The 23,504-nt window shown below is 36.6% G+C and overlaps 1 protein-coding gene across 5 annotated transcripts; it reads right to left on the bottom strand.

Annotated features, from left to right (window-relative positions):
• Nucleotides 1-3,499: 3,499 nt before the first annotated feature.
• LOC132617700 (late embryogenesis abundant protein 76-like) lies at nt 3,500-22,672 on the bottom strand. Of its 5 annotated transcripts, XM_060332767.1 has the most exons (5): nt 22,414-22,672; nt 21,873-21,941; nt 21,611-21,667; nt 15,380-15,415; nt 3,500-3,681 (listed from the first exon to the last, which is right to left on the bottom strand). In XM_060332767.1, the coding sequence occupies exons 1-5, from the start codon at nt 22,465-22,467 to the stop codon at nt 3,589-3,591; spliced, it is 309 nt and encodes a 102-aa protein (XP_060188750.1). In that variant the 5' UTR covers nt 22,468-22,672; the 3' UTR covers nt 3,500-3,588. The 5 variants fall into 5 exon arrangements, with proteins under 5 accessions (XP_060188750.1, XP_060188749.1, XP_060188751.1 ...); XM_060332766.1 differs by lacking the exon at nt 3,500-3,681 and having other exon boundaries at nt 12,934-15,415; nt 21,507-21,667; nt 22,414-22,668; XM_060332768.1 differs by lacking the exons at nt 3,500-3,681; nt 15,380-15,415 and adding an exon at nt 20,032-20,304 and having other exon boundaries at nt 21,507-21,667; nt 22,414-22,667.
• Nucleotides 22,673-23,504: the final 832 nt, after the last annotated feature.

Genomic DNA, 23,504 nt, shown 5'->3' with positions numbered 1-23,504 from the left:
CAAATTAGTTGTGTTAGGAAGTTGCAAAAAGGAAATGTATGAACCTAATTTTCATGAATTGTGGGATAGATGCAATGCTATAGTTTTAGCTTGGAATAAGCACAGTGACTAAGGACCTAATTAGCCCTTTGATTCATGCATCTGATGCTTACAAGCTATGGGAACATTTTAGGTAAAGGTTTGACAATGTGATTGTTTCTAGGGCCTTTTACTTGCATAAAGCGATTGCAACCCTAACTCAAGGCACCTCATCTGTTTCTGTATACTTATCTAGGCTAAAAGAATTGTGGGATGAATTTCAAGCCCTAATTCCACCTCCTTCATGTCCATGTTCTGAGTCAAAACAGTGCAAAGATCTCTTTCACTTGAAAAGGCTTTGGCAGTTTCTTATGAGCTTACATGAGTCCTATGACCATGCCAAGAGTCAAGTGCTGATAATTGTTCCGTGCCTAATGTAAATCAAGCTTATGCTATAATTGTTAATGTTTAGAGCCAAAGGAGAAATAAATGTCGTGGTTCATCAGTATGAGTTTCTGAGAGAAGTGACACAACTACACTGATGAGTAACAGGAACAATGCCTCCATTGCTTAGATGGACAACAGAGGAACAAGTAGTGGAACAAGTAGTGATTTCAGACCTAGACACTGGGACTCGGCACTATGTGAACAAATCCACTCTTATTTGTGAATTTGCAACTACAAGGGACATACTAAGGATAATTTCTCTTCATGGCTATCCAGCAAATTTTAAGTACAAGAAGAAATAAATGCCTACTTCTAATTCATATGCTAATAATGTGACTGATGTAGGAGGTCAATCACTTGATTTGTAGGGCAATTCTAAGGCAAGTTCATCCTCTTCCATCTCTCCTATAACATCTTTCTTCACTCAGGATCAGTACAACAAAATTCTTCAGATGCTCAACAAAGGAAAAGGAGTAGATCCTTTTGCAAACTCAGCTAGTGTTGGTGCAGGAGGTAATATTGTTGCTTGTATATCCAAATCAGTTGAGTGTGATTGTATAAAAGATACTGGAGCATCTAATCATATGGTGCGTAATTTGAACTTGTTAAGTAAATGGGAAGAACTAGCAAGTATGCATAAAAAGCAAGTTAATCTACCTAATGGAGGACAAGTCTCTATCAGTCATAGGCGTAGCTTCAATTTTTGAGAATAGGTATGTGCAGAATGTTTTGTAAACTCCAGACATCAAGTTCAATTTATTTTCTGTTTCTCAGATCACAACGGTATGGCAGTGCTTTGTTCGATTCTTTCCTGATTTTTGTGTGTTTCCGGAACTCTCAAGTGTGAAAGTGATAGGGATTGGTAGAGAGGATCATGGGCTGTAAATACTCAAAAATGGTCCTACAACATGCTCCTTGAATAAATCAGCAGCTACTGCTATTTAATTGTTGAACTCTACAACGGTTAATTCTAAAAATATAATTTGTAATTCTGTTGAAGACAAATCCTACAGTGACATTTTCATTTGGCATAAGAGACTAGGACATGATCCTTTATCTATATTGAAGAAAATAAGTGGTATTCAAAGTCCTTCCTTAAAGGATCATGTTTCTACGGTCTGTCCGCTTGCTCAACAAACAAGATTGACATTCTCTCTTAGTACTACCTTTTCTTCTCATTCATTTGATCTAATGTATGTCGATGTGTGGGGTCCCTATAGGGTATCCTCTCATAATGGAAAAGGATAATTTATGACATTGGGAGATGATTACTCTAGGTACACATAGATATTTCTATGCACACTAAGGCAGATTCTACAGTAGTGCTCAGACATTTCTTTATGTTTGTCGAGAATCAATTTGTCTGTACCATTGAACGTCTTAGGACTAACAATGTTACTGAATTTCTAAATGATCAAGTTATCAATATGTTGAAGGAACTAGGATTAGCACATCAAAGTTCTTGTGTTTACACCCCCAACAAGCTGAGGTTGTTGAGAGAAGATGTAGATACATTCTTGACATGGCCAAAGCTCTTAGATTCCAGGATTGTGTACCCTTACAATTTTGGAGTGAGTATGTATCAACAACAGTATACATTCTCAATAGGTTGCCTTCTACATTACTAAAGGGTAAATCTCCCTTTGAGATGCTATTTCATAGAGCTTCGTCTCTCTTCTTCATCTAATTGTTTGGTAGCTTGTATTATGCTACTAATGTCAAGAAAACTGATAAATTCTGTCATAGAGCTATTCCTGTTGTTCACCTTGGTTATGCTTTTTCTCAGAAGGGTTATGTACTCTATGAACTCATCTCTAAAACGTTCTTTGTTAGTAGAGATGTTGCTTTCAAAGAGCATATCTTTCCCCTTAAAGACACGTCCTATGATTGCTCCCTTCTCTTCCAGTTCTAGCTTTCATTATCTCATAAATTCCTATATGTTTAGTCCTCCTGTATTACCTTCTCTTGAGCATGTTTTTGAAGTACCACATGATGCTATTTTACCCGAGCCTCCTCTTGATTAACGAATTCTTCCAGCTCCACCAGTTGTCCCTATGATTCCTCCTGCGCCTCTTACTGATGTAAGAAAATCCACCAGACATTCTAGACCTCCTATTTGGATGAATGATTACATTGTCCAAGCAAACACCTTTTCCTATTTATATCCCATTGTTTGCAACAAATTTTTAATATGCGGAAAATAAACTACAACATCTGAAGAAATAGAGATTTCATTGATGAATATTGCTGGTACATATCTATTTATTCCATTGATTCTTCTCTCCTAATCAGAGGGTCGTTAGTAGCGTATTTCTTGAATGTAGAATGATTTGGATTTGGATATGTGTGGACTTTCTAGGGATTTATTTGATCTCCATGAAAATATTTTGTAGATCTTCTTGAAGTATTTGATTGTCAAGAAGGATCCGGACACATATTGATCTCCTTGTCAATATCCCGGGAAGTATATGGAATTTTCGAGATGTGTTTTGATCTCTTTGTGAATATCCAAGTGTTTATAGGATATTTGATATGATCCCTTTGTGAATGTTCCATGAGTCTAGAACATTTGAGATGCGTTTTGAAGGGAATATGTTCCCTTTATATAGGCATAAGCTAGGGTTTAGGGTAGGTAGTCTCCAAGAAACTCTAACAGACCTTAGAGTTTGAAGATGGATTGGACTCATCTTGTAGAGTCCCGTAAAATTTTGATATCTACAAATGCCCCCTATTTCAAGTTTAGTCAAAGTGTATACTTGCAGAAACTCAAAGAAAAGATTGGAAGTACCTATAAAAATGGAGCTTCCACTTGAGCAGTTTTGTCACAACCCAATTTACAGAGCCATGAAGGCACTAACTCCCCCGAGTCAGTAAGCCATACCCAACTCAAATCTAAAACAAATAAAGTAAGAAATATTGCAGAATAAACATACAAGTCAACTTTTAAGTCTTTAAGGCCTTATCATCATAAAAGTGCGGAATTAAGGAACAACTATCCCCGAATCTGGTGTCACTAGTACAAGAATGAACAAAAAAGGAATACAAGTCTGGGAATACAACTCAAAAATACAAAACTGTCCAGAAATGAAAGACAGGAAATAAATGATAAATGAGAGTCTGGTGCTACAGATCAGCTAGTGGCTCACCCCGAAGTCTCGAAATGGCCTTCTCAACGATCGGCGAAGTCTCAAGCAGAGCTCGTACCAGGTACAGAATCTGCACATCAAAAAGAGTGCAGCATGTGTAGAGTGAGTACAAAGAACAATGGGTACTCAGCAACATCATCGACCGACCCTAACGAAAACGGAGATGAGGGTTGGTCTACGATTACAACTTCTACACTTAACCGCTATTAGTCCACCCTAATAATAATCACAATAAATCACAATAATCTCGGGTTATAAGCCTAAGTGAAACTTCTAATCCACAAGTGCATCAAGTTCCCAAGTAGTCATTTAAGGTAATTTAGGCAACAAATCACAACCAAGGAATCAATGAGATAGTATGACATGCAACGATATAAAATGCAATGCAATGCAAGGCCTTTTCCATTTCCCGACACACATACGTTCGAATATTAACGAATCGTGACCCATGGCAGACTCGCGAGGTCCATATACCAACACGACATTCTTAAATCTCCCAGATCACATCGGGTCTCAGCCATTTTAGGCTTCCAATCAAGATACTCGGCCCTTAGGCCCACATTACTTGTAATACAACGAATCTAGAGCAAAATACCATAATAACTCCGTCCGGAATATTACCCATCAGACCTTTCACAAGTATCCACAAAATGCACATGAGATGCTGTAATAAGCATGAATATGACATGCAGCACAAGAAGCCCTCAAGCTAAGCAATAAAGACTCAATCTTTAGCTCTTTTCTACTTTTAAATGAGTATTTAAGAGTAATGAGAACACATAATCACAATGAGATAGGTAATAAGCATAGAAGTAGTAAATAAGGGACCTCATATCCCAATCACAGACACAAATCAATCCATGCTATTAGCTGGCACCCAAAGTGTGGCATTCAGACCAGACTATACAATGGAAGTTACGCAAATACCCTTATCATGACACTATAACCGATACAATGCTCGTCACCTCACAAGTATCAGAACCCCCTTTCATTAACCCATTGCCTCCTCTTATTAGTCCAATTTTAACCAACCATGATGCTTAAGTAAGGTTCATAGTCTCAACATGCCTGGAATAGGAGTTCGAGATCACAGTGATGCATTGCCCTTTCGTAGAGCATCCGAACGATCCCAATATGTTCAAACACGGATTATATGTAAGAATACGAGTCAATCGATACTCATATTACCCTATAAAAGATTCGTTCAAGAAAATCAACCCACAACCTCGATCAAAACCGTAATTTCATAGGAAAATAGGGTTCAATAAGGTCAAATTATTATTCTAGGAGGTATTACGAATCCAATGATACCCATATTAGTATATGTTAAATCTGAACCCAAAAAGTCACCCAAAATAGGATTCTGAGCCACAAAGGGCAAAAAGGAAAATTCGTTCCATAAATAGCTTACCCATGATTTATAGAGTCTATATCTCAAAAATAAAAATAAAATCCAATATCAATTTCATGCTCAATTGAAGAAAATCTTAGTACAAGCCTAGGGTTCACAAAACCCCAATTCCCCAATCCTAATCACGATTTCTAGCATGAAAACCCTTAATAATCTATGGTATAATCGAAAATGAAAATTAGGAACTTACCCAATGAATGAATCTTGCAAAATCTTCCAGAATCCCCTTAAACCGAGCTCCCAAATGCCTAATATGTGAATGAGAGGTCTAATCACGAAATGGGAAATAAATATCTAAATCTGTTCAGCAAAAGGCGCATCTATCCAACTTCCCTTGCTCCTGCAGGCCCGCATCGACGGCCCAAACTTCGCACTTGCCCCTAGGCCGCAGATGCAGCCTATTACGCCCAAATGCAGCTCCATACCCGTGAACCCCTTCTAGTAGATGCGGCCCAAGTCCAACGACTCACATGTGCGAGCCTAGACTCGTTGGTGCGAAACACCAGAACCAGCAAAATCATGAAATTCTCAAACTTCGATTCAACACCCGAAACTCATCTGAGACCTCCCGGACATGAACCAAATATGCATACCACTCTTAAAACATGCTACGAACTCATTTGCGCCCTTGGAATTTCCAAACGAGGTCATCTTGACCCGATCAACACCAAAAACCTTAAAACTATAATTCCAACCAAACCAAAATGTCCCTAAGTCTCTCGAGAGCAGAAAAACTACTCAACCAAGTCATAATCGACATTCCGGACCTAATGGAATAGAAAACTTCCAAAAATATCCATTTACCCCCGGATGTTGACTTTGGTCAACCAAACTCTTAAGTGTTTCCCAAAATCCCATTTTATCACTTAAATCACATTTGAATGCCTCGAGAATCGCGTCACCTATCCTCTCAAGTCAAATATACTCTAATGAAGCTAGGGGAAGGGTCAATAGGGGTAAAATAACTGAGATAGCCAAAACGACCTAACGGGGCGTTGCATCATCCACTACTTCACATGTTCGTCCTCGAACATGAAAAAGAAAAGAAATACCTGAGTCACTGAAAAGTTGGGGTTATCTAATCCGAATATCTGATATGGTCTCCTAGGTAGCCTCCTCAACCAGACAATGCCACCACTGAAATTTTACTGAAGCAATCTTTTTGGACCTCAACTTCCAAATCTGTCTATCCAAAATAGCAACTGGCTCTTCCTCAAAAGTCAATTTCTGATCAAGTAACACTGAATCCCACTGAACCACATGGAAACCATCAAAATGATTCTTATTGAGCCTAGAAATATGAAACACGGGGTGAACGCCTGACAACCCAAGAGGTAAAGCCAACTCATAGGCTACCTCACCAATACGTTGAACGATCTCGAATGGACCAATATATCTAGGGCTCAACTTTCCCTTCTTCCCAAAGCTCATCACACTCTTCATGGGTGAAACTTTCAGCAATACCCGCTCACCAACCATGAACTCTAAGTCATGAACCTTCCAATCCGCATAAATCTTTTGCCTGCTCTGAGCTGTGAGAAGTCTTTCCTGAATCAACTTGACCTTTTCCAAAGAATCCCGCAACAAGTCTGTACGCTAAGGCCTTACCTCAAATACATCAAACCAACAAACCAGAGAACTACACCTCTTACAATACAATACAATACAATGCCTTGAATAGTGTCATCTCAATGCTTGAGTGATAATTATTGTTATAAGCAAACTCAGCTAATGGCAAAAACAGGTCCTAATGATCACAAAAATCAATCACACGAGCCCGCAACATATCCTTAAGGACCTGAATAACATACTTGGTCTGACCATCAGTCTAAGAGTGAAATATTGTACTATGCTTCCCTCGTGTACCTAACCTCGTGTACCTAACTCCTTCTGCATCGACCGCCAGAAATGGAATGTAAACTGAGTGCCTCGATCCAAAATGATAGAAATAGGTACACTATGCAAACGAACTATCTCTATGCAAACAAACTATCTCTTGGATGTAGATCCTAGCCAACTTCTCTAAATTTTAGGTAGTCTGAACATGTACGAAATAAGCCGACTTAGTCAAACGGTCCACAATGACGCAAATAGCATCAAATTTCCCAAAGTTCATGGTAATCCTCCCACAAAGTCCATAGCAATCCTTTCCTATTTGCACTCAAGTATAGGCATCCTCTGAATCATTCCACCCGATTTTTGGTGCTCATACTTCACTTGTTGACAATTCAAACACTTAGCCACAAACCCTGCGATATCCCTTTTCATACTATACCACCAATAATGTTGCTTCAAATACCTATACATCTTTGTAGCTCCCAGATGAATAGAATACCTTGAACTGTGAGCCTCCTCCATGATCAATCTAGTCAAATCACCTACTTGGAGGACACATATGCGACCCTTGATCCTTAAAACTCCCTCATCATCAAGAATTTCCTCTCTTGCCTTTCCTTTAAACACCTTATCTTGAATTTTGCACAACTTTGCATCATCGAACTGTTGTGCTCTAATTTGCTCCAATAAGGAAGACCGTGCTTCCACACAAGCCAGAACCTTGCTAGGTTTCAAAATATCAAGCCTAACCATGCTATTAGCCAACTCTTGAACATCCATTGCCAAAGGTCGCTTCCAAACCTGTAAACATGCTAGGCTATCCATAATCACCGTTTTGCGAGTCAAGGCATCTGCCACTACATTGCCCTTGCCCGGATGATAAAGAATTGACATATCATAGTCCTTGACCATTTCTAACTACCTTCGCTGCCTCAAATTAAGATCCCTATGATTGAAAATGTGTTGAAGACTCTTATGATCCATAAACACCTCACAATACACACCATACAAGTAGTGCCTCCAAATCTTTAATGCAAATACTACCACCGCTAACTCCAAATCATGAGTGGGGTAGCTCTTCTCTTGCACCTTCAACTGAATTGAAGCATATCACTTTCCTTTTTTACATCAAAACAACTAAGTCCAATCCACAGAGCATCACAATACACAGTAAAGCCCTCTCCTTCCACGTAAAGAGTCAAAATCGGAGCTGTAGTCAACAAAGTCTTGAGCTTTTGAAAGCTCATCTCGCACTCATCCGATCATTAAAAGGGTACATTCTTCTGAGTCAATCTGGTCAAAGGGGATGCAATAGATTAAAATCCCTCTACAAAATGCCGATAGTAACTAGCGAGGCCAATGAAACTTTGAATTTCAGTACCTAAAGTAGGCCTGACCCAATCACGGACTGGCTCGATCTTCTTAGGATCCACCATAATCCCATCCTTAGTCACCACATGACCTAGAAAAGCCATATATTAGAGCAAAAACTCGCACTTTGAGAACTTAGCATATAATTGGTTCTTTTTCAGAATCCTAAGCACAATCCTCAAATGTCACTCATGCTTCGCTCTACTACGAGAGTATATCAAGATATCATCGATGAAAAAAATCACGAAGGAGTCCAACTACGTTCTAAAAACATCGTTCATCAAATGCATAAAGGCTGCTGGGCATTGGTCAGCCCAAAAGACATAACTAGGAACTCATAGTGACCATAATGGGTCCTAAAATCGATCTTGGAGAAGATCGATACACCTTAAAGCTGATTAAACAAATCATCAATTCGAGGAATGGGATACTTATTCTTGATGGTAACCTTATTCAAAGTCGATAGTCGATACACATGCACATAGACCCATCCTTCTTCTTCACAAAAACACTGTAGCACCCCAAGGGGAAACACTAGATGTAATGAACCCCTTACTCAACATATCTTGCAACTGTGCTTTCAACTCCTTCAACTCTATAGGTGCCATCCGATATGGCAGAATAGAAATGGGCTTGGTACCTGGCTCCAAGTCAATACAAAATTGAATGTCACGATCCGTGAAACACCCGATAAATCTATCGAAAATAGCTCGAGAAACTCTTTCACTGCTGACACAAACTTTAGTGGAGGAGTATCGGTGCTCGTATCCCTAACATAGGCCAAATATTCTAAACACCCCTTCTAAACTATCCGACGAGTCTTAAGGAACAATATCACTTTTCCAGCACATGATTATTATCACACTTCCACTCCAATCTAGGGACTCCCGGCATGGCGAAGGTAACCATCTTGGCATGGTAGTCCAAGATCGCATGATAAGGGGACAATCAACTCATACCAAGTATAATGTCAAAATCTACCAACATTTCAAACCTAATGGAATCAACGAAATTTCCAAAAAAAAACCATTTACCCCCGATGTTGACTTTGGTCAACCAAACACTTAAGATTTTCCAAAAATCCCATTTTCTCACCCAAATCACATCTGGATGCCTCGGTAATCGCGCCACCCATCCCCACAAGTCGAATATACCTAATGAAGCTAAGGGAAGGGTCAACAGGGATAAAATAGTCATAATATCCAAAATGACCTAACCGGTCGTTACAATTTTTGTGGCTCTAGATGTGACATATCTGATTTGTGAGAGAAGATATGAAGGGCAGATTTGGTCCCACTGGCGTGCCAATTTGTTTGCAACAAAATTTTTAATATGGGGAAAATAAACTGCAACATCTGAAGAAACAAAGATTTTATTGATGAATATTATAGGTATAAATATGTTTATTTCCTTGATTCTTCTCTCCTGAATTTTTTCGTAATTCGAGGGTCGTGGTAGCTTATTTCTCGAATGTAGGATGATTTGAATTTGGATATGTGTGGAATTTCTAGGGATTTATTTAATCTCCATGAAAGTATTTTATAGATCTTCTTAAAGTATTTGATTATCAAGAAGAGTCCAGCCACAAATTGATCTCATTGTCAATATTATCCCAGGAAGTATATGGGATTTTCAAGATGAGTTTTAATCTCTTTGTGAATATCCAAGTGTTTATAGGATATTTGAGATGATCCCTTTGTGAATGTTCCATGAGTCTGGAACTGTTGAGATGTCTTTTCAAGGGAATATGTTCCCTTTATATAGGCGTGAGCTAGGGTTTAGGGTAAGGTAGTCTCTAAGAAACTCTAACAGGCCTTAGAGTTTGAAGATAGATTGGACTCGTCTTGTAGAGTCCCATAAAATTTTGATATTTATACCCATGTCCCATTTTGTGTGTTATACCTCTCTCCTGCCTATGGGATCTCTTTAGGTACCTACTTAACCATTTAGGAACCCAGATCCTATGCAGAGTCATGCAAGGGTCCACATTGGGTTGATGCCATGAAGGCTGAAATGTCTGCTCTTAAAGAAAATCACACTTGGTTTCTGGTTAAATTTCATGCTGACAAAACTGCTATTGGGTGCAAATGGGTTTACAGAGTCAAATCTAGGTTTTCTGGTGAAGTCGAAAGATACAAAGCCAGGTTGGTTGCAAAAGGATACTCTCAACAAGAAGGCTTGGATTACAAGGAAACTTTCAGTCTTGTTGCAAAGATGGTCACAGTAAGATCAGTGGTGGCCTTGGCTGCAGCTTCTTAGTGGTTCATATTTCAAATGAATGTCCACAATGCCTTTCTTCAAGGTGATCTATTGGAGGAAGTTTACATGCATGTTCCTGATGGCTTTTCAAGCCAATGGGAGTATAGACTAGTACGTAAACTTCACAAGTATTTATATGGGCTCAAGCAAGCCCCTGGACAGTGGAATCTTAAACTCACTCAAGCATTGTTGGATCTTGGTTTTAAGCAGTCTCACTATGACTATTCCTTATTCACTCGGACAATTGGCATTGATATTGTCCTGGTATTAGTCTATGTTGATGACCTGTTGGTAATTGGAAGTAGTGTATCACTCATTCAAAAAGTGAGACTAGATCCGTAGAACAAGTTTAAGATTTAGGACCTAAGAGAGTTGAAATACTTTCTTGGTATTGAATTCTCTAGGTCAGAGAAGTTTATACACATGTGTCAAGGGAAATATGCTTTAGAGCTAGTGTCTAAGCTAGGGCTGGCAGGAAGCAAACCAGCACTTACACCTCTAGAGTTCAATCACAAATTGACCTCTATGGAGTATGACAATGTTATCAACAAGGATGCACCTGCGAGTGGCAAACAACTTGAAGATAAGGGAGTTATCAAAGGATAGTTGGAAGATGCTTTATCTAACTATGACTAGGCTTGATCGGACTTTTGTTGTTCAAGTATTAAGTCAGTGTATGCATGACCAAAAATAGTCTCATCTTGAAGCTGCTCTCATAGTGGTGAGATACATCGAGAGGATACCAGGACTAGACTTGTTTATGCCATCTTCAAGAAGCAATAAGCTAACTTCTTATTGTGATAGAGCTTGTGTAGAATCCAGAAAATCACTAACAAGTTATGTAGTGAAGTTTGGTGATACACTAATATCTCAGTAATTAAAAAAACAAGAAACAATCTCTAGAAGCTCTGCTGAAGATGAATTCAGAAGCATGGCTTCTACTGTTACTGAAATTACATGGTTAATTGGCTTATTCAATGAATTTGAATCTAGTATTCCTACACCAGTTCAGGTTTTCTGTGACAGAAAAGCTGCCATTCAACTAGCAGCTCATCCCATCTTTCATGAAAGAAAAAAGCATATAGACATCAACTGTCATTTTATAAGAGAAAAGATACAAGCAGGACACATTACCACTCATCATATTGGCACTAAGGAACAACTCGCAGATCTGCTGACTAAGGAATTATGCAGGCCTCAACATGAAATTTGGTTGGCAAACTTGGAATGAAAAAACTCTTTTCATTCTTCCGCTTGAGGGGGAGTGAAGAAGTGGGGTCCAATGGATCCAAGGTGGACATAACTTAATCATTTGTTAGTTGAGTTTGCTAGGAATTAGTTATTAGTCAATTGGTGGTTAGTTAGTTAGATGATTATTAGCTACAAGTTGGTTAGTGCAGTATATATACATGTAATCTCTTATTCTGAGTTAGCTTTGTACATTTGAGATATTTTCTATTTTGTGTATGAATAAAGCAAAGCTCCCATTCTCTCTTCTTCCCATTCCTTGTTTCTACTTCTTTTCTTCTCTGATTTCTATGGCTGACCTTTTTAGCAGTATTTCACTCCAATTAAGCAATTGTTTTGAAAAATTAAGTCAAATTTTACTATCTACTACACTTTTTTGTTAGATATATATTTTTTTAAAAAAAAAATTGAACTATATAATGAGTATGAGTCATAGAAGGTGTCGACGGAAGGTATTTGTGTAAATAATAAAAAGTGAGAATAAATTCTAAACCCTATTTGAATCTACACTAGGCTCCACGAATTAATGGTACAGACCCACATGTTAATTATAAGCACATTTTTGTTTTCATTTAAATTTCCCACTCTCTTTTGTTTTGCCCTTTTCTTCCATTCATCGGAGCTGCTCTTTTTCTCTCTTCATTGGGTTCTTTTTCTTCCTCTTTCCATTTCGTTCAATTTGTTCTTTTCAATTTTGGTTTCTTTATACTTTTTGTTATATGCTTTTTATTTTTTATTTTAGGTTTGTCTTGTGATTGTTTCCCCAAATCAGTCGATTCCTCTCTTCCTTTAAGAACATTTCTTCTCCCGTTCACTTTTCACTCTGTCACACAAAATATTTACTTTAATGAATCAACCAAAAGGAACATATAATAATTTTACTAGAACAATGCTTTGAGGTGACGGGAAAAATGCATACAAGCACAATGTTATGAATTTGTTGGTACTTTTGTTAGTCACAGTTTCTAGATGTTCAGATGCTTGAATAAAAATAGAATTCAATAGTCAGCTTCGTGAATGAAACAATGACAGATATAATTAAAATCTACTATTTTTTCAACTCATTGAATGCACTGGATTTTCCCAGTTTAACCAATGGTGATCCTTTAGTATTTCTTCCCTTCTAAGTCCGTCAGTGTGCCTTAAACATGCGAAAGATTAGTGATAAAAAGAGCATTAGCATTTTTTAAGGATTACAAAGACAAAAAAAAAAAAAAAAAAAAAAAAAAAAAGAGAGAGAATAAGAAGAAGGTCACACACTGCTGTAATATTGATGGAAAAAGTGAACCGGAAAGAGCCAAAATAAATTTAGGGGCGAATGCATTTATAAGAATCTGAATTTTCTTTTTCTAAGTTTTACTGTATGTGTTATATCACTGTTAGTTTTAAAGGATGTGGGTATTTTTCATTACTTAGATTAAATGTGTTCAAGCTTTACAAACTTAAAGGGACTAATAGTGCTCAACATTATATTGAATGACAAAGTTAGCACTACCCCTAAAGGTAAGTGATAGTTTGTCCAAAAACTTTTACCTTATAAATTTATGGACTTAGCACTTTGTATTTTGTAACTTTAAGCATAATTATTGTTCTTTAATGCTTTTTTGACAGATCCGATTACCGAGTTGTGATGATTTTGATGACATTATTATTGATATAGAAGCATCCAAGCAACTTACGGTAAGCACTTAGTTTGTAACTTGTTCGTCTTTACAAGCATAGCAAAATTTAGCAGTGGACCTTAAGCGTGTTTGGGAGAACCAACTTTATTTGTAGCTTAGTCCAATAGTGTTAGAGAGTGTTATTTGGAGGTATAAAACAGGAAGGTAAACGAAAACGTAGACTTATATAAACAAATCGCAGAACCATGAGAAAAATATATGAATTTTGTTTCGCCAAAAATAATTGTTGTTGATATAATTAGTGACTGGCTTACAGCTGAAGCTGGAGATTCTAGAGCTTAGGAACTTGATACTACCAAGATAAGTTGTATAATAATATTATAATTTTGTATGGTAAAAAGTTTCTTGTGATTGCGTCATTAGGAAACTGAAGCCTATGTCAAAGGACGACACAAATACGTTTGGTAAATCACAAATGCAGTTATTGGTTGAAATCTAAAATTATGTGCTATCTGAATGGAAAAGTAATTGTGCTCTCATCTAAACAAAGATTATCAGGACATGTGTTGTTGGAGAAAATGACCAAAATCATACATTATGTTTGGGTTTGGATCAAAATCATACATATTCTTTCACATGAAACACTAATAGTACATTATGTTTGTATAAGTGGTGCACTTTTAGTCAAACTCCCAAATATTTTTTTAGAAATTTAACGTACTATTAGTGCTCCATGTGAAAAAATATGTATGATTTTGATCCAAACTCAAACATAATGTATGATTTTGGTCCTTTTCTCTGTGTTGTTGCTACTACTTCATGGATATTACGCCAAATCTTCAATGTTGGTGTACAATATCAGTTAATTGTCATATTTAATAAAATGGAATGCAAAACTCATTTGACACTTCATATCTACATTTCATTTGACGATGTGCCGTAATTAAGTTTCATTTACATCTTCTGGTAAATTGTTCATTTATGTGAATCAAACTTTTCTTTAGTCCCTCGACTTGTGCTAAGAAACCGTCTCCAAGTGATGTTGGATCATATATATACTGCAAGTGCTCAAATACAAGAAGGGAAACTTTAATGGAAATAAAAATGAAAAGAAAGAAGAGAAGGAGGAAGCTGACAGTTGGAAAGTGGAGTCATGCCCCCCACATGGAATTTCCTAGAAAGAAGAGAAGGAGAAAATGCTGGACAACTTTAACTCTGTTCCACACACATGCTCGACAACTTTAACTTTATTCCACACACAATTGAAAAGTGGAGTCATGCCTACTTTTCCTGTATTTATTTACATTGTAAATTTTAGGAGTAGCATTCTTTTCTTTCATATATATACATGTGCAGTGACAATGAGGAAAAGACAGAAAAAATTCGGATCAAAAATAGCTTTTGTCTTTCCTTTTCCTTTATGGTATCGGAGCAGTGATTAAGATCACTCTCTTTTGTTTTTTTTTTTTTTTTGTTTTTTTTAATCTTGTCTTCCGTTCAATTTTTCTTTGAAAAATGGTTGAATCAACTCTTGAGACTCATGTTACTCCTGCAGTTGGGAATACTTCTGTTACTGAAACCATTAATTCATCTCATCTTCTTTACATAGCACCATCTGATTCACCTGGTGCCTTACTTGTTAATACTGTTTTCGATGGAAAAAGCTTTGGGGGGTGGAAAAGGGCTATGTGGATTGCCCTCACTGCTAAGAATAAAGCAGGTTTCATTGATGGAACTACTGCTGAACCTACTGTTGGATCTGATCTTCATGCTTCATGGTCTAGATCCAACAATATGGTTATTTCTTGGTTATTAAATTCACTCTCAAGGGACATATCTGAAAGTGTCCTATATTATCACACTACTAAAGATATCTGGGCTGAACTTGAAGCCAGATTTGGACAAAGTTCTGGAGCTAGATTATACCAACTTCAAAAAGAACTTAGTGACCTTGTGCAAGGTTCATCTGATATTGCAGCTTACTTCACCAAAATCAAACGTTTGTGGGATGAATTAGATACCTTGGACTCTTTTATTCCTTGTTCTTGTATTTGTTCCTGCGGAGCAAAAGAAAAGAATGTAAAATTTAAACAGGATGAAAGATTAGTCAAATTTTTGATGGGATTGAATGACTCTTTATGTGGGGCAAGGGGAAATATACTCATGATTTCACCCCTTCCCACTATTGCTAATGCTTATGCCCTCTTGGTACAAGAGGAGAAACAAAGAGAAATGCAAAATACCCCTAAATTCCCTGGAGAATCATCTTCTTTTGCTGTTACACAACAAAATACCACAAGACAAAGAAATTTCACAACTGACTGTAGAGTCCAAAGGGGTACTTATGACAACAAGAATTCTAACTCTGTTTGCAAGTACTGCAAGAAACCTGGACACTCTATTGAAAAATGCTATAAACTACATGGTTTTCCACCCAACTTTAAGTTCACCAAACAAAGAAATTACCAAAAATCTGCTCAGAGCAATGCTGTGTCTTACAATGAGGATTCTGGAGAGCCATTTATTGCTGGTGCTTACTCTAATGAGCAAGGAAAACTACTCAGTCCAGAACAGTTAACTCAAATCATGCAGATGTTGAAACAAGTGAAAACAGAGGATCAGTCCACAAGTTCTGATGTCATAGCAAATGCAAACTGTGCTGGTATAAGATTAAGTCCATTTTCTTTAAATTCCAAAATTGATTTTTCAAAAATTGATGTTTCAAAATTTACTAACAAAACTTGGATCATTGACTCTGGTGCTACAGAGCACATGAGTTACATAAAAGAATTTTTATCAATATGAGAACTCTCTCCTATCCTGTCTTTGTCAAGTTGCCAAATTCTCAAAAAGTCTATGTTTCTCAGTATGGATCCATTAAGCTATTTTCTAATCTTACCATACATAATGTTCTCTTTATTCCTAGCTTTCATTTTAACCTTTTGTCAGTCCACAGATTATGCCAGCAGCTTTCTAATTTCATGATTTTTTCTCCTTTTCATTGCTATATACAGGGCCCTTCAATGAGGAGCCCCATGTTGCTTGGTAGAACCCAAAAAGGACTCTATCTTCTCAACAATAGGAATCTAGAAACTACTTTACTTCCAAGTTCTAGTGTCAAGTTGCCTAGTTATGTTGTTAATTCCCTAAAGGATGTTTCATCCAGTTTTAATTGTAGTTTAGTTTCGGATGTTAAGAGTAGACTATGGCATCATAGATTGGGCCACATGCCTTTGTCAAATATAAAGAATATCAATGAAATTTCTTTCAATGTTTGTTCTAAATTTGCGTCTCCTTGTTCCATTTGTCCATTAGCAAAGCAAAGCGAATTGCCTTTTCCTAACAGTAATATTTCCACTAAGCAAAGTTTTGATCTCATACACATTGACACATGGGGACCATACAAAACACCTACCTATGATGGGTACAAGTATTTCCTAACTATAGTAAATGATTTCACTAGAAGTACTTGGACTTTTCTATTGTCTACTGAGTCCAATGCATTCTCTGTTTTAAAATCATTCCTTGCAATGGTAGAAAGGCAATTTGGACAAAAGGTGAAAATTGTTAGGTCTGACAATGCTTGGGAATTAGGATCCAGTTTCGAAACATCTTCATTTTTTTCTTCTCAAGGCATAATTCATCAAACTTATTGTGTTGCCACACCACAAAAAAATGGTGTGGTTGAAAGGAAACATAGACATTTATTAGAGGTTTGTAGAGCCCTGTTATTCCAATCTCACCTTCCAACTAAGTTTTGGGGGGACTGCCTTATGACAGCCACATACTTGATAAATAGGTGTCCTACTAGAATCTTATCTTTCAAAACACCTTATGAGAAACTTTTTGGTCACCCTCCTACATATTCACACTTAAAATGTTTTGGTTGCCTTTGCTTTGCATCTACTTTATCACATGGAAGGACAAAATTGGAACCCAGAGCACAACCTTGTGTGTTTATTGGCTACCCTTTTGGGAAAAGGGGATATAAGCTGCTTAATCTACATACCCAAAAGTTCTTTATTTCTAGAGATGTGGTATTTCATAAGGAAATATACCCTTTCAGTTCCTTAAAAGACACTGATTCTATTTTCCCTTTGATGGACATTGACAATAGCTATAATCCTGATCTCTCAAATAGCACACAAAATTCAACACCTTCAGACATTTCTCCAGAACCTTGTCTCCCTAAATCACCAAATACTACACACTCTCCCGTCACAACTCAGCCTCAAACACCAACTACAACACATTCCCCTGTCACAACTCATTCCTTACCTCTAAGTACAACTCAAAATTCAACTGTTTCAAATAACCTTAATCCACATGCGGAGTCTGAATCTACTTTAAGGAGATCCACTAGGTTTGTACACACCCCAGCCTATCTTCATGACTATGTTTGCAATTCTATTCATTTTTCTGATGTCACTTCTTCCTGTTTTGCCTCTACTGTTTCTGCAGCTCCTTTCTCTTTTAATGCTTTGTCTGATTTTAACAAACAATACCACAATTCTCTTTCTCAAATTTTTGAACCAAGAAGTTTTTCACAAGCTATTTTATATCCTGGTTGGAAAGATGCTATGACAAAAGAGCTTGAGGCACTGATTACAAATGACACATGGGAACTTATCCCATTGCCCTCTGGAAAGAAGGCATTGCCTTCAAAATGGGTCTACAAAATCAAATTGAATTCTGATGGGTCCTTAGAGAGACTAAAAGCTCGATTGGTAGTTTGAGGTGATATACAAGAGGAAGGCATCGACTTCACTGAAACTTTTAGTCCAGTGGTCAAAATTACTACCATCAGATGTCTGCTTGCAATAGCCATTAAAAAGGGTTGGGGACTCTATCAATTGGACGTCAATAATGTGTTTATTCATGGGGATTTGGATGAAGAAGTTTATATGAGATTACCATCTGGTAAGCAAGTGACTGATCCTACACTTGTGTGTCGTTTGAAGAAATCTCTATATGGTCTTCGACAAGCATCTCGCCAGTGGTATTCAAGACTAACATCAGCTTTGAGTTACAAAGGATTTCATCAATCTTTAAACGATTATTCATTATTTTATAAATGTCATGATTCCTCTATTTCCATTATAGCAGTTTACGTGGACGATATATTACTTACAGGAAACAACAAAGAGGAACTCGACGATTTAAAGACTTTTCTGGATAATGAGTTCAAAATAAAGGATTTGGTGACTTACACTACTTCTTGGGGATTGAAGTTATCCGTGAACCTCAGGGATTGATTCTCAGTCAAAGAAAATTCATTTTAGAGCTGTTGAATGAGTATAACTGCCATGATTTGAGACCTGCTACATCTCCTCTTGATCCCACAATTATCATCATTCTTTAAACGATTATTCATTATTTTATAAATGTCATGATTCCTCTATTTCCATTATAGCAGTTTACGTGGACGATATATTACTTACAGGAAACAACAAAGAGGAACTCGACGATTTAAAGACTTTTCTGGATAATGAGTTCAAAATAAAGGATTTGGGTGACTTACACTACTTCTTGGGGATTGAAGTTATCCGTGAACCTCAGGGATTGATTCTCAGTCAAAGGAAATTCATTTTAGAGTTGTTGAATGAGTATAACTGCCATGATTTGAGACCTGGTACATCTCCTCTTGATCCCACAATTAAATTGTCAGCTGAAATGGACACCCTTCTTCCAGATCCATCTTTATATCGACGATTGATTGGTCAACTGAACTTCTTGACGCACACTATACCAGATATGAGCTTCTCCGTACAATATTTGAGTCAATATATGCAGAAGCCACATCATGGACATATAGGTGCGGCAAAACACGTACTTCAAATACTTGCTCGCAGACCCTGGTCTGGGGATTTTTCTCAATAACACTCCTTCATTTCAATTGCTCGCCTTCTGTGATTCTGACTGGGCTACGTGCCAAGATACTAGACGATCTGTCAGTGGTTTGTTCATTAGTTTGGGAGGAAGTCCTATTTCTTGGAAATCCAAGAAACAACTCTCTATTTCCCTCTCATCGGCCGAAGCTGAGTATAGGTCGATGAGAAGGGTCGTTGCTGAGCTGACTTGGCTCGTTCGCCTTCTTTCCGATCTATCCCTCAAACCCTCACTTCCAATTTCCCTTCAATCGGACAACCAAGCAGCAATACACATAGCTAAAAATCCCGTCTTTCATGAGCGGACGAAGCATGTTGACATTGATTGTCACTTCGTCCGCCAACAATACTTAAATGGCCTAATTTCTTTATCTTTCATTCCTTCTTCTTCTCAAGTGGCAGATTTGTTCACTAAACCCCATCCTGGACCTTCTCACCATTTTCTTTTACACAAGTTGGGGGTTCGCACCTCACCCTCCAACTTGAAGGGGGGTAATGGAAATAAAAATGAAAAGAAAGAAGAGAAGGAGGAAGCTGACAGTTGGAAAGTGGAGTCATGCCCCCCACCTGGAATTTCCTAAAAAGAAGAGAAGGAGAAAATGCTGGACAACTTTAACTCTATTCCACACACATGTTCGACAACTTTAACTTTATTCCACACACAATTGGAAAGTGGAGTCATGCCTACTTTCCCTGTATTTATTTACATTGTAAATTTTAGGAGTAGCATTCTTTTCTTTCATATATATACATGTGCAGTGACAATGAGGAAAAGACAGAAAAAATTCGGATCAAAAATAGCTTTTGTTTTTCCTTTTCCTTTAAACTTAGTAACAATAAGAAACATTATTATTGAAGTTACAGCTTCTATAATACAATTCAGATTCAACAAAAGTTCAAACCTAAGCAACATAATTGGATGGAGCCTAAAGTAGAAGAAACTAAATCTTCACATAAACTATAATATGGTGGAATAACGAGGTTCATTTATTCATGCCAGTGGCATTTGTAACGGCATCGGCTGCTCCTAACGTTGTGGCCTTCACTTGTTGCCCCGTCTAATTAATCAATATCAAAATAGAAAAGATCATTATTACTACTAGTAAATAAAGTTTAGAAGAATGAAAATGTATGTGTGTATATATATATATATATATATATATATATATATATTCAACTAAATCCATTACTTTCAACTCACTGACCTAGATCCTCTAATTAAAATTAAAATTCGGTCACGGTGGATAGATACAAATAATAATTAAGAATGTCTGAACCTGTTATCTATGATATAGAAAGTAGTAGGTAAAATCATTTTCCAGCGTTTACTTATGTACCTCGATTGTAGTGGCATACACATACTTTTTCATAAGAGATGTCACTATATAAGGAAGTGAGCAAATGAATAAATCACTATTTGAGTTTTAAGGCTATGAGTGAAAAGCTTTCTAACGAATTGTGCCCACCGCCTACGGGAGTTTCTATTTAAGTCTCGGTTAGTTTTAGGATTTAAATGAAAGTGTAAAAGAAAACAAATGAGGCTGAGCGAGTTTGAACCCACAACCTCTCACACGACCACCAGGCCAGTGTGCAGCTTTGTTTACAAGCAGTATCCTTTTAGTATTTCTTCTTCTATTTTCGTTTTATTTTTTATTTATACATGTAGATCTAGTAAGAAAAATCAACAAAGGAATGTCACATGACACCTCTCGGGCCAAGGTAAATTTATCCCTGATCGGTTGCACGAAAGAACATTTGATCTTTTATTTATGCATTTGGTATACAATATTTACTGACACAACTAATTTAAATTTGTGCCAGGTCTACTGACAGAGGTAAAACATTCCTTTAACAAGAAATTATCTAAGCCAATAGCTCAAATACAAAAGTTCTAATTAAGAATGAAGGGATCTTAATCATCCTAACACACAACTTAGTATCTAAAATAAACCTATAATGTTCAGAAGATCAGAAGAGCTTCTTTTAATTTCTTATGTCAAGAAAAATGCTAAAGGTGATTATTTAGTTTCTAACTGGTTAAAATGGATATCTATAAAACTAATGTTGGGACCCCACACACACTCCAATTACTAGAAGTTGAAGAAAAAGTGAAATCGCAGAAAATATTGCATGGTTTGCCTTTCAAATGGGATGGTCTTTAATTTTTGCCCTTCAAAATTGAACTTATGCTTAACGAGACATAAATTTATTAAAGGCTTCAGACATAACTTGTGTGATATTATAATGCGAAAATATTAACCTATGCCCCCAAAAAAGTTGTTTGCCTTGAGCGTCAAATATTAAAAACCAGCACAAAATACGGGAAAAGGTGCAAATGACCCGAAATCGCATAGCAATGCAGACCTCGGCTTGGCCCTGGGCTTTGCCAGCGTGGTAGTTTTCCTTTGCTTGCGGCACCATCTAAATCAATATCACCAAATAGAAAAGATATCAGTACATATATTAGTTTAGTAGAATGATAATTATTGTAATGGCTAATATATATAAGTCAATTTGTGTAGGTTCAATTGAATCTGTTACTTTTAACTCGTTGAGCTAGACTCTCTAGTTAAAATTACAATTTGATCATGTCTGATCAACAAATAACAATTAAGAATGTCTGAACCTGTTGCATTGTTTCCTTGGTAGACTGCACAACATTACCAGTCTTCTCCATCAATTGACTACCCTTTTCCTGATGCATAACAGTATCACAAGTGTTATCAATGATATAGGAAGTAGTAGCTAAAATCATTTTCAACCCTTATGTATGTCGGTTGTACGAAAAAACGTTTGATCTTTTTTTTACGCGTTGGTATACAAAAATTTACTGACACAAATAATTTAAATTTGCACCAAATAGGTCCACTCGTGAGAGAGGTCAAATATTCCTTAACAAGAAATTATATAACCAACAACTCAAACATAAACGTTCTAGTTCCTGCCACACAACTTAGTAGCCGAAATAATGTATAACACACAAAAGACCAAAACAAACTTCTTTTAATTTCTTATGTGAAGAAAAATACTAAAGGTGATTATTTAACTTCAAACTCGTTAGGAAGGATATCTATAAAACTACCATTGGGACAATCAATCAATACACACACACACTCCTATTACTAGAAGTAAAAGAAAAAAGGAAATCGTATTTGTGTAATGCAGACCTGGGCTTGGCCCTGAGCTTGACCAACTTGGTGGGCTATTTTCGAAGTATCCATGATTTGTGTTTGTACTTGGAATAATTAATAGTGGGCACAATTAACTGAAATTCCAGCAGATCTTACAACTAATTGCTTATGAATGTGTGTAATTGTTTTGCAAAGACTGTATTTATAGATAGGTAAGCTCATCCAATGCCGACGTCTGTAAAGGTAAGTGGGAACATACATTCTTGGCCACAAGAGTAGGAGGACGTTGAGATTGAGAACCTGTGGCCGACACATGAGATGAGTGCTTTAATGGGAGTCCGGAACTTAAATGACCCAACAGATGAATAGAGTAACAAAAGTACCCATAAAAAAGAAGAAGTTACATAAGTACCTTTAACGCATTATTTTTATGCATTATACGATGATTAGGCTAATGATCCCGTTAAAATCCATTACCTGAGCTTTAGAATTTTCTTAAAAAATAAATAAAAATGTTCAATAGAGCACTAAAAAGATGCTCTATACAACCAACAAAAATCTTTTTATCCATCAACACGTCATTATGAATTCATTTCAATGGCCAAGCGGGCAAAAATTTACATTTGGACTCAATAATTTTAGAAGGAAAAGAAAAACGATTGACAACAGAATGTGTTGTTAAATAAACAACATTTCTCATTTAAATACATTTATCCATTTTACAACAAATTAAAATTATTGCCATTGTTGAAAGGTAAAGCTAACTTTAAAAAAAAAAAAAAAGTACATTACATTCTAAATTCCCTATTTCAATTTTTATTTCAAGTATTTTTTTTTTCTATTTCAATCAAATCATGTCCCATGGTCTTAAATTGTTATTCCTCGGTCTCAAATTATTTGTCGTTTTTTGTTTTACACGTCTTTTAAGGAATATTAATTAGGAAGAGTATTTGACTAATTTTACTCTTATTTATGTCTATGTTACAATCTCTCTCTATCAAATATTTTTTCTATTTATGTGTCATTTATATTAATGACAAATTCTACTAAGGGTAAAATGGGAAAAAATAAATAATTATGCCTTGAACTACTAAAACGACAAATAATTTGAGACAATTATTTTTAAT

The sequence above is a fragment of the Lycium barbarum genome, chromosome 11, assembly GCF_019175385.1.
Source record: "Lycium barbarum isolate Lr01 chromosome 11, ASM1917538v2, whole genome shotgun sequence".
NCBI classification, from domain to species: Eukaryota; Viridiplantae; Streptophyta; class Magnoliopsida; order Solanales; family Solanaceae; genus Lycium; species Lycium barbarum.
Note: the sequence above shows the minus strand (reverse complement) of the source record. Positions and strands in the feature narration are given on the sequence as shown.

Excerpts from the sequence above, each read along its gene's own strand:
- LOC132617700 (XM_060332765.1), bottom strand. The coding sequence starts at position 22,467 with ATGGATACTTCGAAAATAGCCCACCAAGTTGGTCAAGCTCAGGGCCAA. Across the intron at positions 21,942-22,413 it reads AAGCTCAGGGCCAAGCCCAG|GAAAAGGGTAGTCAATTGAT; the intron begins GTCTGCATTACA and ends GTTATGCATCAG. Across the intron at positions 21,668-21,872 it reads CCAAGGAAACAATGCAACAG|ATGGTGCCGCAAGCAAAGGA; the intron begins GTTCAGACATTC and ends ATATTGATTTAG.